We start from the raw sequence: 13,956 nt of genomic DNA on the forward strand, positions 1-13,956 counted from the left end.
ACCACCAGGGGACGCTGTGGGCCTCAGCCTCAACAAACCCGACAGGACTGGGCTGCGTTCTGGGGGAGATTTGAGGGCAATTTAATTCCCAAACTTGAAAGACGATCCAAGAGATGGTAGCAAATGTCAGGCAGGTGACATACCCGAGTGAAAAGCAGACAGGGCATGAAGGTGGACGAGAGACCGAGAGAATGAAAGGGCTTAGAGGGAGAACGGAGAAAGAACGAGAGGAAAGGGGGACAGAGAGCGAGGAGATGATTTCACGGTGTCTGAATGTGTTGACATGAGAGCAGTGCATTGTGGGTAGGGGCGGCCTGGGGGGGAAGTAGTGTGCCGGAGCAGAAGGAGGCTGATGGAGAGTCTGTAGAGTGCCATCACACACACACACACAGATACTCACACACACACACATGCTCACACACACACACACACACACACACACACACACACACACACACACAGATACTCACACACTCATGCGCACACACATACATACAATCCAGTCAGCATTAGACACATCACTTCCACTTGCAGAAGCCCATTGCTTTCTCCATCATTTTGACTGTGTTCTATGTTTGAAGAAATCTCAAACTCCTCACAATCGTACGGTCAGCAGTAGGATACAGTAGCAGGATTGCAGTAGGAAAGATTATATTTATGGGATCAAGCATAGTAGTAGGATAGAGTATAGTAGTGGCTTATAGTATAGTAGTAGGACAGTGTATAGGAGTCGAAGGGAGCAGTAGGATAAGGTAAAGCAGTAGGAGCTAACAGTAGGATAGGGTCCATTTGTAGGATAGGGTCTAGCTATAGAAGGGAGCAGTAGGATCGAGTGTAGAAGAAGGGGATGCACTGAAACACAGTGAGGCTGACTTGACACGGGGATGTAATGATGGGAGTCATGTAGCCAAATGCTAATGTAGCCTAATGCTAATGTAGCCTAATGCTAATGTTGCCTGGGCCAGCCTGGGCCAGTTCTCTGAGGAGCAGCACTGGGATTCATCCCTTTGAATACGCTAACACGCTAACACAACACGACAGCGGGGTGACATCACACACCCAGGGCCCTGCAGACGTCCCTGAGTCAGAGCGTGTGTGTGTGCGTGTGTGTGTGTGTGCGTGTGTCACACCAGTGGCCACGTGAACAACCAAGATAAGCAGGCTAGCTCCATTCTTAAGGACATGGAGGGATCCAGAACAAGGCTAACATCCTACATACAGGGTTCCCACAGTCAACTAGGGCTTCTGTGGGAACACAGTATCACATACACACATGCAATCTCACATAACCAGCACACGCAAACAGACATCCAGTAAACACACATGCAGACGGACACACCACCACAGTGAGGGTCAACCTTACACACACAGGCACACGTGAGCAGTGTGCGAGTGTCCCTGGCACACTCGCTGAGGGGTGTGTAAGAGGTTCGAGGTGACTGTGACTTCACTCCTGGGGTGTGAGTTCACATGGCGTCTCACTAATGTCATAGCAGCCGCTTAGGTGCAAATGTGTGTGGGATTCTTTGCCTCCTAACACACACACACACACACATACATCAACCAACCCTCCCCCCCCCACAGAAACCCACACACCTCCCTACAGACTAGTGGAAAGGGTCAAAGAAAGTTCCAATAGGCACATACAAACACACACACTAAGGCACACACGTGATAGTATGATCTGTGATATGTGGAACAGATTTTTGCTTTTTTTTTTTTACGGTGTTCATGTTGAAATTACAGGTCAACAGGGAAATGTAAAAGTCTCACTGTGTAGAGATGACACACAGATACACACACACACACACATGCGCGCATAGCTACCCCCCCCCCCCTCCATGTCAGGTCTAATCCATGATCCATACAGAGCATTTTCTATCTCGTTATGTAAAAAGGATTAATACATTCTACAAGACAGTTGGACGCACAGGTCTCTGGTGTGTGTGCAGTGTAGGAATGTTAGAAAGCGGACACAGAGTTGTGTGTGCGTGATCTGCTTCCATGGCCTTCCTGTCTGTCCTTTGCAAAGGTTGGTGTCACTTAGCCAATGAAGAGACTCAAAACATCTATTTTTTTTACAATTTTCTTTTAGTTTGTTTCATTATTATTGCTTTTAGAATCACTCTTTCAAAAATTCATTCAGTGATCATTTGTTATCATCACACCCATACACGCACACAGACACGCACACTTGCACACACACGCGCGCACACACACACACGCACACACACACATGCACACACACATGCATACACACACGCACACATACACATACACACACAAAGTAGTACAGTATAATCATCCACTTCCTCCACCTACTAAAACTCCTTCTAATCACTTCTAAATGAGACCAGAACATGACACAGGCCTACTGAATGTATCAACAACCATTTAGAAACTAAATCTGCTGAAATCCAAATTAATTAATACAGTTACAAAATACATCTATTGTGGCTACAGAAAAACTGTTATCTATATAATATGCATTTCTATCTGATATAAGATAAGCTGAGATAACATTGGAATTGATATGTTTCGAATCTTTGGCCTGCCCTTCACACAGATACTGCTATTTATGACTCTACAGTTTTCATAGTGCATAGACACAGTTTGGATGCTGCCCCCCTATTCACACACACACACACACACAGTCATATTCACCCCTCTTCTGTAGCAGCTCCTAGGTTGACTGGTGAAGGTCAGGCTCACAAAAAAACTCGACAGAGCTCACACACTCACTTTCTCACACACACACACACACACACACACACACAGTGTTGTCCGGTGATAATGCCAGAACATGCCAGAACCAACTGGGGGGGGGGGTCCAGGTTCCATGTTCAGGGGGTCAACGCCCGGCTGTGGTCCTCCCGTCTCCTAGGCGATGGCGTTCTCCAGTGGCTCCTTGTCGTCCGTGGTGGCAGCCTTGACTCCCTGCCCGGCCGCCTCGGCCTCCGCCTCCTTGTTCTTCTTCAGCTCCCGCTGGTACTTGGCCATGATGGCTGCGTAGGCACAGCCGTACACGGCGGCGGCCACCATCATCAGGAACACGATGCCGCACACCACGCCCGTGATCACCACGGTGGCGATGGCGTAGCGCAGGTTGACCGGGCGCGGCCGCTGCTTGGGCTCGCACTCCGGCAGGCCGCCCCCCGCCCCCCCCGCCCCCCCCGTGGCCCTCGGCTCCCCCCAGGGGGCTGTGCATGCCCGGGCTGAGGTGGGCGTGGCCCCGCAGGGACCGCTCGGCCTCCAGGTGGTGGATGTTGGCGAACAGGTAGTTGTAGCTGGTGGTCATGCATGAGTGGAAGAGCTGGTAGGGAACGGCGTGCAGCTCTTTGTTCTTCATCTCCTCCGGCTGGGAGCACAGGACCTCGTCCACCACGCCGCCTGGGAGAGATGGGTCGGAAAGGAGGGGGTGAGAGAGAGAGAGTGAGAGAGGGAGAGAGAGAGAGAGAGAGACAGAGAGGGAGGGGGGAGAAAAGATAGAGAGATACAGTTATCATTTCAGTTTGTGAAACCTGGTATTGTTTTCCAGTATTCAGGGTCTTACTTCTCACAGTCTATCTAAAGGGCTTCTGCTTGGTCTCTCAGTATCATCTGTACACAGAGAAAAAGCTGTCCAGTATTTAAAGCATTAGCTGCTTATCGTTTAGTGTAAAAAGCCTTATCAGACTTGGAGAAACATATATCTTGTTGACAGCTTAGCGACAACAATTGTCGATAAAATTGTCCTCCCCATCCATTGTGGCCTGATCCAGTCTCCTAGCCGCGGCTCCTTCTGCAGTATCTCTGACTACACAACAAGCATCCCTCTCTCGTGACTCTGTCTGCTGTTTTTCCTTATCTGTTGGTGTGTTCACTCAGTCCTCCCCCCCCGGCCCACACACACTGTCACGCCACACTGCCAAACTGCCCTCCCCAACATGGCTGCCTCCTTGGCCAAACATGACCCAGAAACAAATGACATGTTAGCAGAGACAGTAGTTGGGGACAGTAGTTCCTTGACTGTCCCCTCTTGCCTGCCAAGCCACCAGGAAACTAGGCATTTTATGGTACTGTATTTCACCTGTGGAGTGAGTTTAAGCAGTTCAACTGCTGTGAAAAAAAGAGGTGATAAAAGCAATCAATTTATTCTGGCGTGTTTTAGCTTGGGGTTTGGGGTGGAGAGAGGGGTGGGTCGGGGGGGGTGGAGGTTGAGCGGTTGGCGTGGTGTGGGGGAGGCGAAGGAGAGGTACTGGGCTTCAGATTGTGGACGCCACAGAAAACAGCTTTTGCACGGCTCACCTTATAAAAAGTAATATAATGAAACACGTGCACACTTGCTCACAGGCCAGACGAGAGGGCGTGGAGGCGCACACGCACAAACACACCCATGCAGAGACCGTGCGTGAACAAAACGTAACACCGCTTTAAGCTGATTAAATAGCTGTAGCTCTCATGAGATATTATATTTTCACATCACATATCTGGAAAACAGGGATTTTTCCGCATCATACAAGGTGTGTGTGTGTGTGTACACGCCTGCCCAGTGAACAGGTCATACCCTTGTTGTGTAAGCTAGCCTTTTGGACTTGGAATGAAGCCCTGTGACCTGGTTATGTAAACCCAGCCTGGCATTTACAATCACGGTGTAACCTTATTAATAATGTAATGTAGCTTGATAGGCTAATGGACCGTTTGATCCAACATGGAGGATGACTGTGGAACCTCCATGTTGATGACTGTCTCCACCCTTAGACCCAAGGGTGTCGCGAGGACGATACCTGTAGACGTGTGCACATCCACAAACCCAATTGTCACTTGAGTTTTCAAGAAGAACTAACGTTTCAAAAGAACTCGTTTTGCATTCCCCTACAAAGGTAGCACTAGCGTGCACCGTCATCCTCGTCTTCGCTTCCTCCCCGAAATGGAGCCCTGTTTCTCCTCCCTCTGGCCTAAGCCCCCAGTACCTCCTGCCACCGGCCCCAGGTCCTACCTCTGAACAGGAAGGTCTCCAGCCACAGCTTGAGCCCTATGAGGTGGCAGTCACACCTCCAGGGGTTCCCCCGCAGGCTCAGGCCGTCCAGGCTGCCCAGGCCCTCCAGCAGGGAGCGGTCCATGCGCTGCAGACGGTTGTGGGCCAGGCCCAGCCATGACGCATTCCTCAGGCTCTCCCCCATCGCCCCCGGCAACCCCCCCAAACTGGAGGGAAAGGGGAGAGAGAGAGAGAATTGGACTCAACATTTGTTATTACGTACTTCAGTGCTTTTGGCAACTCTAAGTACTGGATGTGTCCACATGGCTCCTTCCGTTTCACCGTACCACACCCTCACTTAAACGCTAACCCAATCAGCGGAGAGCTCTGTAACACCTGTTGTAGGAGAGGTCAAGGTGCGTGAGCGACCGGATAGGTCCCAGCAGCCGCCTGTCAAGCTCCTTCAGCGTGTTATTGGCCAGACTGAAGCGCTGCAAAGCCCTCAGCCCCAGCAGTGCCGAAGGCGACACGGTCGTGATGGAGTTGTTGGATAGGTCCAGAACACGAAGCAGGGGCGTTTCTCTCAACGCCATGGAACCCAGGCCCCGGATACGGTTGTCCTGGAGATAGAGTTCCAGAGTGTCCGGGTGCAGGCGCCGTGGGATGTCGTACAAGCCCCGCCCCCGACAGTCAACCACCTTGGAGCGGTTGTCGCACATGCACTCCTTAGGACAGGAGAGGGATGGAGGGATGAAGACGGAGAGGAGGAGGAACAACTCTACTGCTGTGGAGGCAGAGAGTCAGAGAGAGAGAGAGAGAGAGAGAGAGAGAGAGGAGAGAGAGAGAGAGAGGAGAGAGGAGAGAGGAGAGGGAGAGGGAGAGGGAGAGAGGGAGAGGGAGAGGGAGAGGGAGAGGGAGAGGGAGAGGGAGAGGGGAGAGGGAGAGGGAGAGGGAGAGGGAGAGGGAGAAGGAGAGGGAGGAGGGAAAAAATATTTTACACACACTGACATGCAATCAGAGATCATGGGCCTTTCTCTAAACAGAGGCAAGATGTCACCATGTCCCAAATCCGAATGACATCCGATCCCTCAGCCACCACACACACACACACACACACCTCTTGCCTTCCCTGTCTCTTTTACCCCTCTTTCTCTCTCTGTCTTTATCCCTCTCTCTGTCTCAATCCCTCTCTCTGTCTCCATCCCTCTCTCTGTCTCCATCCCTCTCTCTGTCTCTATCCCTCTCTCTGTCTCCATCCCTCTCTCTGTCTCAATCCCTCTCGGTCTCCATCTCTCTCTCTCTCTGTCTCCATCCCTCTCTCTGTCTCCATCCCTCTCTCTGTCTCAATCCCTCTCTCGGTCTCCATCTCTCTCTCTCTCTGTCTCCATCCCTCTCTCTGTCTCCATCCCTCTCTCTCTGTCCTCTCTCTGTTAGATAAACTCCAGAAGGTGTTTGATGTGTGTGGGACGTCGTTGTGTGTGTGTTGCGTTGAGTGTGTTGTGTTGAGTGTGTTGTGTTGAGTGTGTTTGTTGCTCTGAGATGGCCTGTTCTTCTTCTCTGCCGTGGATTCAGCCGGAGGTCAACTGGGGGAAGGTTCCATGTGATAGCTGGCTAGTTGAACGTGAGAAATCCCCTCCCCCATCACACACACGGAGACACACACACACACACACACACACACTGTACACTTGCATGCACACGTGCTCACACGCACACAGACACACAAACGCTTGCACGCTCGCGTGGAGGCACGCACTTACACATGCGCGCGTCAGCTGGATTGAGTGTTATTGTGGAAGGCAGGTGGAGAATGAGGTCAGAGAAAGCAGCATCTTTAGTCAGGGAGATAAGATGTGTGATAAGTGTGTGTGTACAGTGTGAGTCTAGTGTGTGTGTGTACTGTTTCTGGCATGTACAGCACTCAGGGACCAACAACATAATTGTTCTAACAACACTGTAGACAATATCGTTGCACACATTCCAGCACTGTCGAACAGCATCGCATCCCTGATAATCCTGCTAGTGTGCGTCTCTAAATCTAGTGAGGGTATTACAGGAGGAGTCTGAAAGGTCCCCTGCAACTCTTACCTGTCTTAGCTGCCATTCGGACTTCCCAGGGGGTGAGCTGGGAGCAGAGTCCGGGCCAAGTTGGCGCCCAACGGTCCGGTTAGCAGTCCGGCCAGCGGTGGGTTAGCGTCCGGCAAGCGTTGCGTTAGCGCTGCGTCTGTGTCAGTGATCCATCAGACGGAGTGTGGCAGTGGGCTAGCCTCCCCTGTTCCACAAAGAGCCCGCGTGGGTCGGTCTGGGGGGGGGCGGAGGAGTGGAGGATTAGCGACGGACCCCCCCACTGGCTTCAGGACCCAGAGCCCTGCCTCCATGGGCGGGAAACCCCATTAGAACACAGAGACCACCGAGAGACGGATGGAGAGAGATCGAGAGAGAGATCGGAGTGAGCAGTCACACTGCTAGCAGCCTGCCAGCTTAGGAATAACTGAACTGGATTGTCTGCCCTCCCTCTCTCCCTCTCTCTTTCTGTCTCTCCCTCCCTCCCTCTCTCCCTATCTCCCTCCCTCCCTCTCTCTCTCTCTCTCTCTCTCTCTCTCTCTCTCTTTCTGTCTCTCCCTCACTCACTCTCTCACCCTTTCCCTCTCTCCATTTCTCCCTCTCATTCACCCACCTTCCCTCTATATTTCTCACCCTCCCTCCCTCCCTCACTCTCTGCCTTTCCTTCCCCCCTCTCTCTCTGTCCTACTCACTCCACTTGGTCTCCCTAGGCTGTGGTCTCCCTCACCCCTATCCCCTTCCCCCTCTCTCTCTCCCTCTCTCTTCTCCTTCGCTCTTACTCTTCTCTCTATCTAAACTTACATCAGACTTGCACTGGCTGCTATTTACATCTCTCTCTCTTTGTTTCTCTCTCTCTTCCTTCTTTCTCTCTCTCTGTTTCTCCCTCTCCAGTCAAGCGTGTACTGTGGTGAGTGTGACAGTGTGTCATCTCACAGTGGACAGCTGTGCGCCTCATAAATCACCACACACACACACACAGCTCTACAATGCCTTACAAAGTATGTTACTTAAGTATGTAGTAATTTGGAACTGAAAATACTAATATGTTATATGTTTAGTCATTTAGCAGACGCTCTTATCCAGAGTGACTTACAGAAGTACAGGGACATTCCCCCCGAGGCAAGTAGGGTGAAATGCCTTGGCATAATGGACAGTAATGCAGCATAGCATCTGAAAGAGCATGCTTTCTATCCATCTCTCTCTGTCTTTCTTTATTTCTCTCTTTCTTGTCTACCTCCCTACTCTTTTTCCATCTTTCATTTCCATACTCTCTTTTCTTCTATATTTCTCTCTTTTTTGTCTCTCATTACCTCTCTGACACATTCACACACAGCAGGATATTACAGTAAGCTGTTGTGCTACGTGTGTTGAATTTACGTGTTAAGTGATAGATTCCAGATTCAATGAGTGTAGGTTGAAACAGAAGCAAGACAGAAAGACAGATACCCGATAGAGAGAGATAAAGAGAAAGAGAGATATAAAGAGAGAGATGAATGAAGATAAAGATAAAGAGAGAGATGAATGAAGAGAGATATAAAGAGAGAGATGAATGAAGAGAAAGATAAAGAGAGAGTTGAATGAAGAGAGAGAGAAAGAGAGAGAGAAAGATGGATGCAGGGGAAAGAGAGATCAAGGAAGCTTCACGATGGATTTGTTTTTAACGATGACCATGATTAAGCACACCAGCTGACTACTTGGCTGTATCGGTTTTAATTCATCCCCTCATTTTTCCAACAGAGTTCCCAATCGTGCCCTTGCCTCGTAATAATATCAGCGTTTTATATAACAGGCTTTTAATTAGTTGATTTGTTTCAGCAGATGCTGCCGGACAGCAGCCGGACACACACACAGACGGATGCACACAATCTGCGAGGCGGACACACACACACACACACACTAATGTTGATGCATGCAGGCAAACCTACTGCGGATGCGCGCACCTGCACACACAGTCGCACACACAGCACATATGGTTGACCTGAGCAGACAGAAGGTTGTGCTGTGTGTCGCTTCTCCAGCCTGCTGGCGGGCGTGGAGCGCAGAGAGATCCTCACTGGTCACTGTCACACACACCTCACTGGTCATGCTCACAACGTCAAGCTAGCATCAAACAGATCCAACTAACGATGAAGCAGACCAATACTGGAACTTTAGTTTCCAGGTCAGCAAAGATATGCCTAGATGAGTGTGAATGAACATAGCTTAAATACATGTAAGATGTACTGTATATACATATCCTGCATATATGTGTTTATTTATTATTTTCAGGACAGTAAGAGATTGTATACTTTTTAAAATTGAATTTTGGAAAGAACGGTCAATTTTGAGTGCAGCCAGAATGTCATCTCTCAGTAGCGGGTCCAGAGCGGCTCGTTCTGTCCTGTATGTCTCCAGATCTCTGTCCTGTCTGTCTCCAGATCTCTGTCCTGACTGTCTCCAGGTCTCTGTCCTGACTGTCTCCAGGTCTCTGTCTTGACTGTCTCCAGGTCTCTGTCCTGACTGTCTCCTGGTCTCTGTCCTGACTGTCTCCAGGTCTCTGTCCTGACTGTCTCCAGGTCTCTGTCCTGACTGTCTCTAGGTCTCTGTCCTGACTGTCTCTAGGTCTCTGTCCTGACTGTCTCTAGGTCTCTGTCCTGACTGTCTCCTGGTCTTTGTCCTGACTGTCTCCAGGTCTCTGTCCTGACTGTCTCTAGGTCTCTGTCCTGACTGTCTCTAGGTCTCTGTCCTGACTGTCTCCAGGTCTCTGTCCTGACTGTCTCTAGGTCTCTGTCCTGACTGTCTCCTGGTCTTTGTCCTGACTGTCTCTAGGTCTCTGTCCTGACTGTCTCCTGGTCTTTGTCCTGACTGTCTCTAGGTCTCTGTCCTGACTGTCTCCTGGTCTCTGTCCTGACTGTCTCCAGGTCTCTGTCCTGACTGTCTCCTGGTCTCTGTCCTGACTGTCTCCAGGTCTCTGTCCCAACGTCACCTCTCCTACTCTAGCCTAGCCAGGGAGCTGCACTGAGAGGCTAACCCTCCATGGCGCCCGCAAAATCCTACATCTCCCTGACAACTGTGTGTGCGTGCGTGTGTCCTGAAGCTATTTTCTCTGTCAGTTTGCAGTTCAAGATACACGCGTAAACTACCCTTGGACTTCTCCCTGACAGAACTGTGTGTTTGTGCGCGGGACGTGTTTGTGTGTGCTAAATTTGTTTTGCTTGTTCATTTAGTAATTAGTAGTTAGTAATACATACACAAATGAACCACACTTGTTCACACACGTCAATACAGAAACCACAACAACAACTGCTGTACTTACTGTACGTAAACACACACACATCTTTAGTACAATGTTTTCTGATTGCTTAAGCACAATTTTCAAAACAGGGCTCATTTTGTCAAAACACAACACACGATTCACACAACCAGACACACAAGTTGCAAAACACCTCCAATCTTTTGCAAAACACCTCCAATCTTTTGCAAAACACCTCCAATCTTTTGCAAAATGAAACACTTTGTTCAAAACTGAACAATCATGTATAAAAACCCAATTCTGTCACCATATGCCACACACATGGTTCATACAATTTGACTCTGTTTGAACCAGTTACACACTGTTGTGCACAATTTAAAACACTTTTACAGTAACTATTCTTTTCTAATGATATAACCTGCTCGATTTTGTCAGAGTTGTTGTTGCAGTAGAGTACGTAAAGTACGAGTATGTTGACCAAACACAACACACAAGACCAATACTGCACACTGATGAAAATATGTACTGTACTCTCCACCTTGTCTACGTTAAGGATGCATTTTGTGACGAAGATCAGAACATATTTCTAATTACTGTAAATACTGTAGTAGGCTACATTCTGTAAACACAGCAAATACATTTGTGGAGACAAATGAAAGTATTCAGCAAATGAAAAACAGAACATTGTTTCAATCATAGACTGCAGTGAATAGGTACAAAAAATTCCAAATTACTGTTGCAACATTATATCTGCTGAGGTTGGGCTGAACTCAATGTTGACCCATGGTTCACAACATGGTCAACCAATGTTGCTAGAATTTCTTTAGATACTATAAATTTGGCCCTATTCTTCCACGGCCTCCAGGTCTCTACTACTCTTCCTCCACGGACTCCCCCTCTCCTCCTTACTCTCCCTCTCCATACCACTCTTCCTCCACGGACTCCCCCTCTCCTCCTCACTCTCCCTCTCCATACCACTCTTCCTCCACGGACTCCCCCTCTCCTCCTCACTCTCCCTCTCCCTACCACTCTTCCTCCACGGACTCCCCCTCTCCTCCTCACTCTCCTTCTTCCTGCAAAACTGCTTTCCATTTTTGATGAGGACAGGTAGACTGACCTGTTGCCTTTTTATAGTGCTTGTACACCCGATGTCCGTGTTTGATCCATTTGTTCACGTGGCATTTTACAAAGCAGTGTCACATTGTCAGATTAAGATTAAGATTAACCGTAAGATTATGTCACAAGTGACATAATCTTACGGTTTATTTCTGTGTCTAATGTAGAAAAGTGTGTTCAGTGATTTGCAAAACACTGTGTGTAGTATTTAGCAAACGGTGGGAGGCTGAGAATGTGCTTATAGTTGTGCAGGTCTGGCCGGCTGTTTAGCTCCTTGAGTGTCGGGTTTCACTGACTGTGTGTTATTGACGTTTGTGTCTAAGCAATCGGGAAAAAACTGTAAGTGGATCAGGGTCTGTGTAGGAGGGATGACTAGAGGGGAAGCGTCGGTAGGTGAGGCAGAGGAGAGATGGAGGAGGGATGACTACAGGGGAAGCGTCGGTAGGTGAGGCAGAGGAGAGATGGAGGAGGTGAGACGGGGGGGCGTAAAGGATAAAGGGCAGGGTGGACAGATTTGGAGTGTACCTGTGTCTGCCCTCAGCTCTGATTCAGTCCCATACAGGAACACTGTGGCTGTCCTCGTGAACATGCCACACCAATCACTCTCCATCACAGTTGGGGGTCGGGGGGAGGGAGGGGGAGGTCTGTAAGTATATTGGATTAATTCCATCAGATCGTAGATTTTAGTTCAGAACTGTGCTGCAGCTCACTGCTACGGCTGTTGACCAGACCTCTGCGTCTGTAGCTTGTGACTTCTCGTGTGTGTCTGGCTATAGGTGTGTTTGTGTCTGGCTGGAGGTGTGTGTGTGTCTGTAGGTGTGTTTGTGTTGTGTCAGAATCTGATAGCTTGGGACACCGAGGAAAGCTGTCTCTGATGGTGACTGTTGAAAGGAGCTGGCTCTGGAAATGACCAGCTAATCTGCACCTGTTCCCCTGTGCTGTGGCTAAAACAGGCCTGCTGAGAGACTAGACACACACACACATACACACCCTGCTATTTAGACACACACAAATACACCCTGCTATTTAGACACACACAAACACACACACACATTCTAGGGAAGCTCTCAATCTGCCCCTGTCCCTATCTATGTCCCCCTTTCTCTGTCCCTAGCTGCCCCTGTCTCTCTCTGTCCCTATCTGCCCCTGTCCCTATCTCCGTCTCTCTCTCTCTCTCTCTCTCTCTCTCTCTCTCTCTCTCTCTCTCTCTCTCTCTCTCTCTCTCTCTCTCTCTCTCTCTCTCTCTCAATGCCTCTCTCTCTCCCTATCTGCCCCTGTCTCTCTCTCTCTCTGTCTCTCTCTCAATGTCTCTCTCTCTGTCCCTATCTGCCCCTGTCTCTCTGTCTCTGTCTCAATGTCTCTCTCTCTGTCCCCAGCTCTCTCGGTCCCAGGTCTCTGGAGAGGGGGATGAGAGAGGAGGAAGAGAGAGGGGGATGAGGGTCTGTGTCAAATCGGCTGATCCTTTCCTGGCCCACTCTAAAACTGCCTACGCATTCCATGCCCCCCCCCCCCCCCCCCCCCCCCCATTTGGTTGAGAATCCTGTCCAGATCTGTGTGTGTGTGTGTGTGTGTGATCTGTGTGTGTGTGTTGCCCGCTGTGCTGAGCCTGATGGATGTGAGGGGGCCTCTACACCCCGCGGTGATCCTCAGAACAAGACCAAGAGAGAGAGGTGGGGCGTTTAGGAGGAGGAGGAGGAGGAGCAGAGGGAGAGTAGGTGAGGAGGAGGGGGAGGAGAGGGAGAGGAGGAGGAGGAGGAGGAGGAGGAGGAGGAGGAGGAGGAGGAGGGGAATCAAGGGAGGAGTATCAGAGGGAAAGGAGGAGGAGGATTTAGAGGAGTTGTGGAGGGGGAGAAGGAGGAGTAGAGGTAGGAGGAGGAGCAGCAGGATGGATTTCATGTGGATACAGAGAGAACAGGATACAGTCATGGGGGAATTGCATTTGGCGGAAGCTTCTGAGAGACTTGATATGGCTGCTTCATGGGGTCCTACCCACACCAACATGCTGGCAGGCTTACACACACACACACTATACATATTCACACTTATATAATCCTAGTCATACCACACGCACACTCAGTCACACACACACACACTCACTCGCGTACTAACACCCACAAGTACACAGACCTCTTGCCTGTCGGATGATAGGTCACATGGACCTATCAGCCTCCAGCTATCCTTTTACAAGGTGACCGACTGGAATAACAAAACAAAATGGCCGCTTGTTGACTATGATGTTTGTTTTTATTCCTCTTGTCTGGAATGTCTGTTAAGGTTTTTGTCTGGTTGGTATTTTGGGATTGTGAAGGTTTTTTCTGTGTGTGGATGCTGGTCAGAGAGTGTGTGTGCATGTATGTGTGCGGTTGTGACACTGCTGTCACACAACATCATAGAGCACACCCACACACACGTGATCCGACTAACACCCCACCGCCACACACACACACGTCTCATGTTTTATCTCTCTCTTTACAGCTGTGGGGATCCAGATGAAACTGGAATTCTTCCAAAAGAAGTTTTGGACAGCTAGCCGACAGGTACACACACACACACACTCACACAGACACACACGTACAGACATACGCAC

At 49.6% G+C, this 13,956-nt stretch overlaps 2 protein-coding genes across 2 annotated transcripts in view; one reads left to right on the plus strand and one right to left on the minus strand.

The window, feature by feature from the left end:
- The window catches only part of cacna2d3a (calcium channel, voltage-dependent, alpha 2/delta subunit 3a), a 54,870-nt gene that overhangs the window by 28,212 nt on the left and 12,702 nt on the right, over positions 1-13,956 (plus strand). Inside the window, exon 19 of the mRNA XM_047039280.1 lies at positions 13,845-13,906. Within this exon, the coding sequence (XP_046895236.1) occupies positions 13,845-13,906 (62 nt within the window). The remainder of the gene's footprint in view (positions 1-13,844; positions 13,907-13,956) is intronic.
- On the minus strand, positions 2,100-7,508 carry LOC124481091 (leucine-rich repeat and transmembrane domain-containing protein 1-like). Its single transcript, XM_047040862.1, is given in 5 exon segments — positions 2,100-3,157; positions 3,159-3,390; positions 4,979-5,184; positions 5,354-5,741; positions 7,046-7,508. Coding segments are annotated over 5 exon segments (1,119 nt in total). The 5' UTR covers positions 7,062-7,508; the 3' UTR covers positions 2,100-2,880.

This window comes from Hypomesus transpacificus, chromosome 18 (assembly GCF_021917145.1).
Source record: "Hypomesus transpacificus isolate Combined female chromosome 18, fHypTra1, whole genome shotgun sequence".
Classification (NCBI taxonomy): Eukaryota; Metazoa; Chordata; class Actinopteri; order Osmeriformes; family Osmeridae; genus Hypomesus; species Hypomesus transpacificus.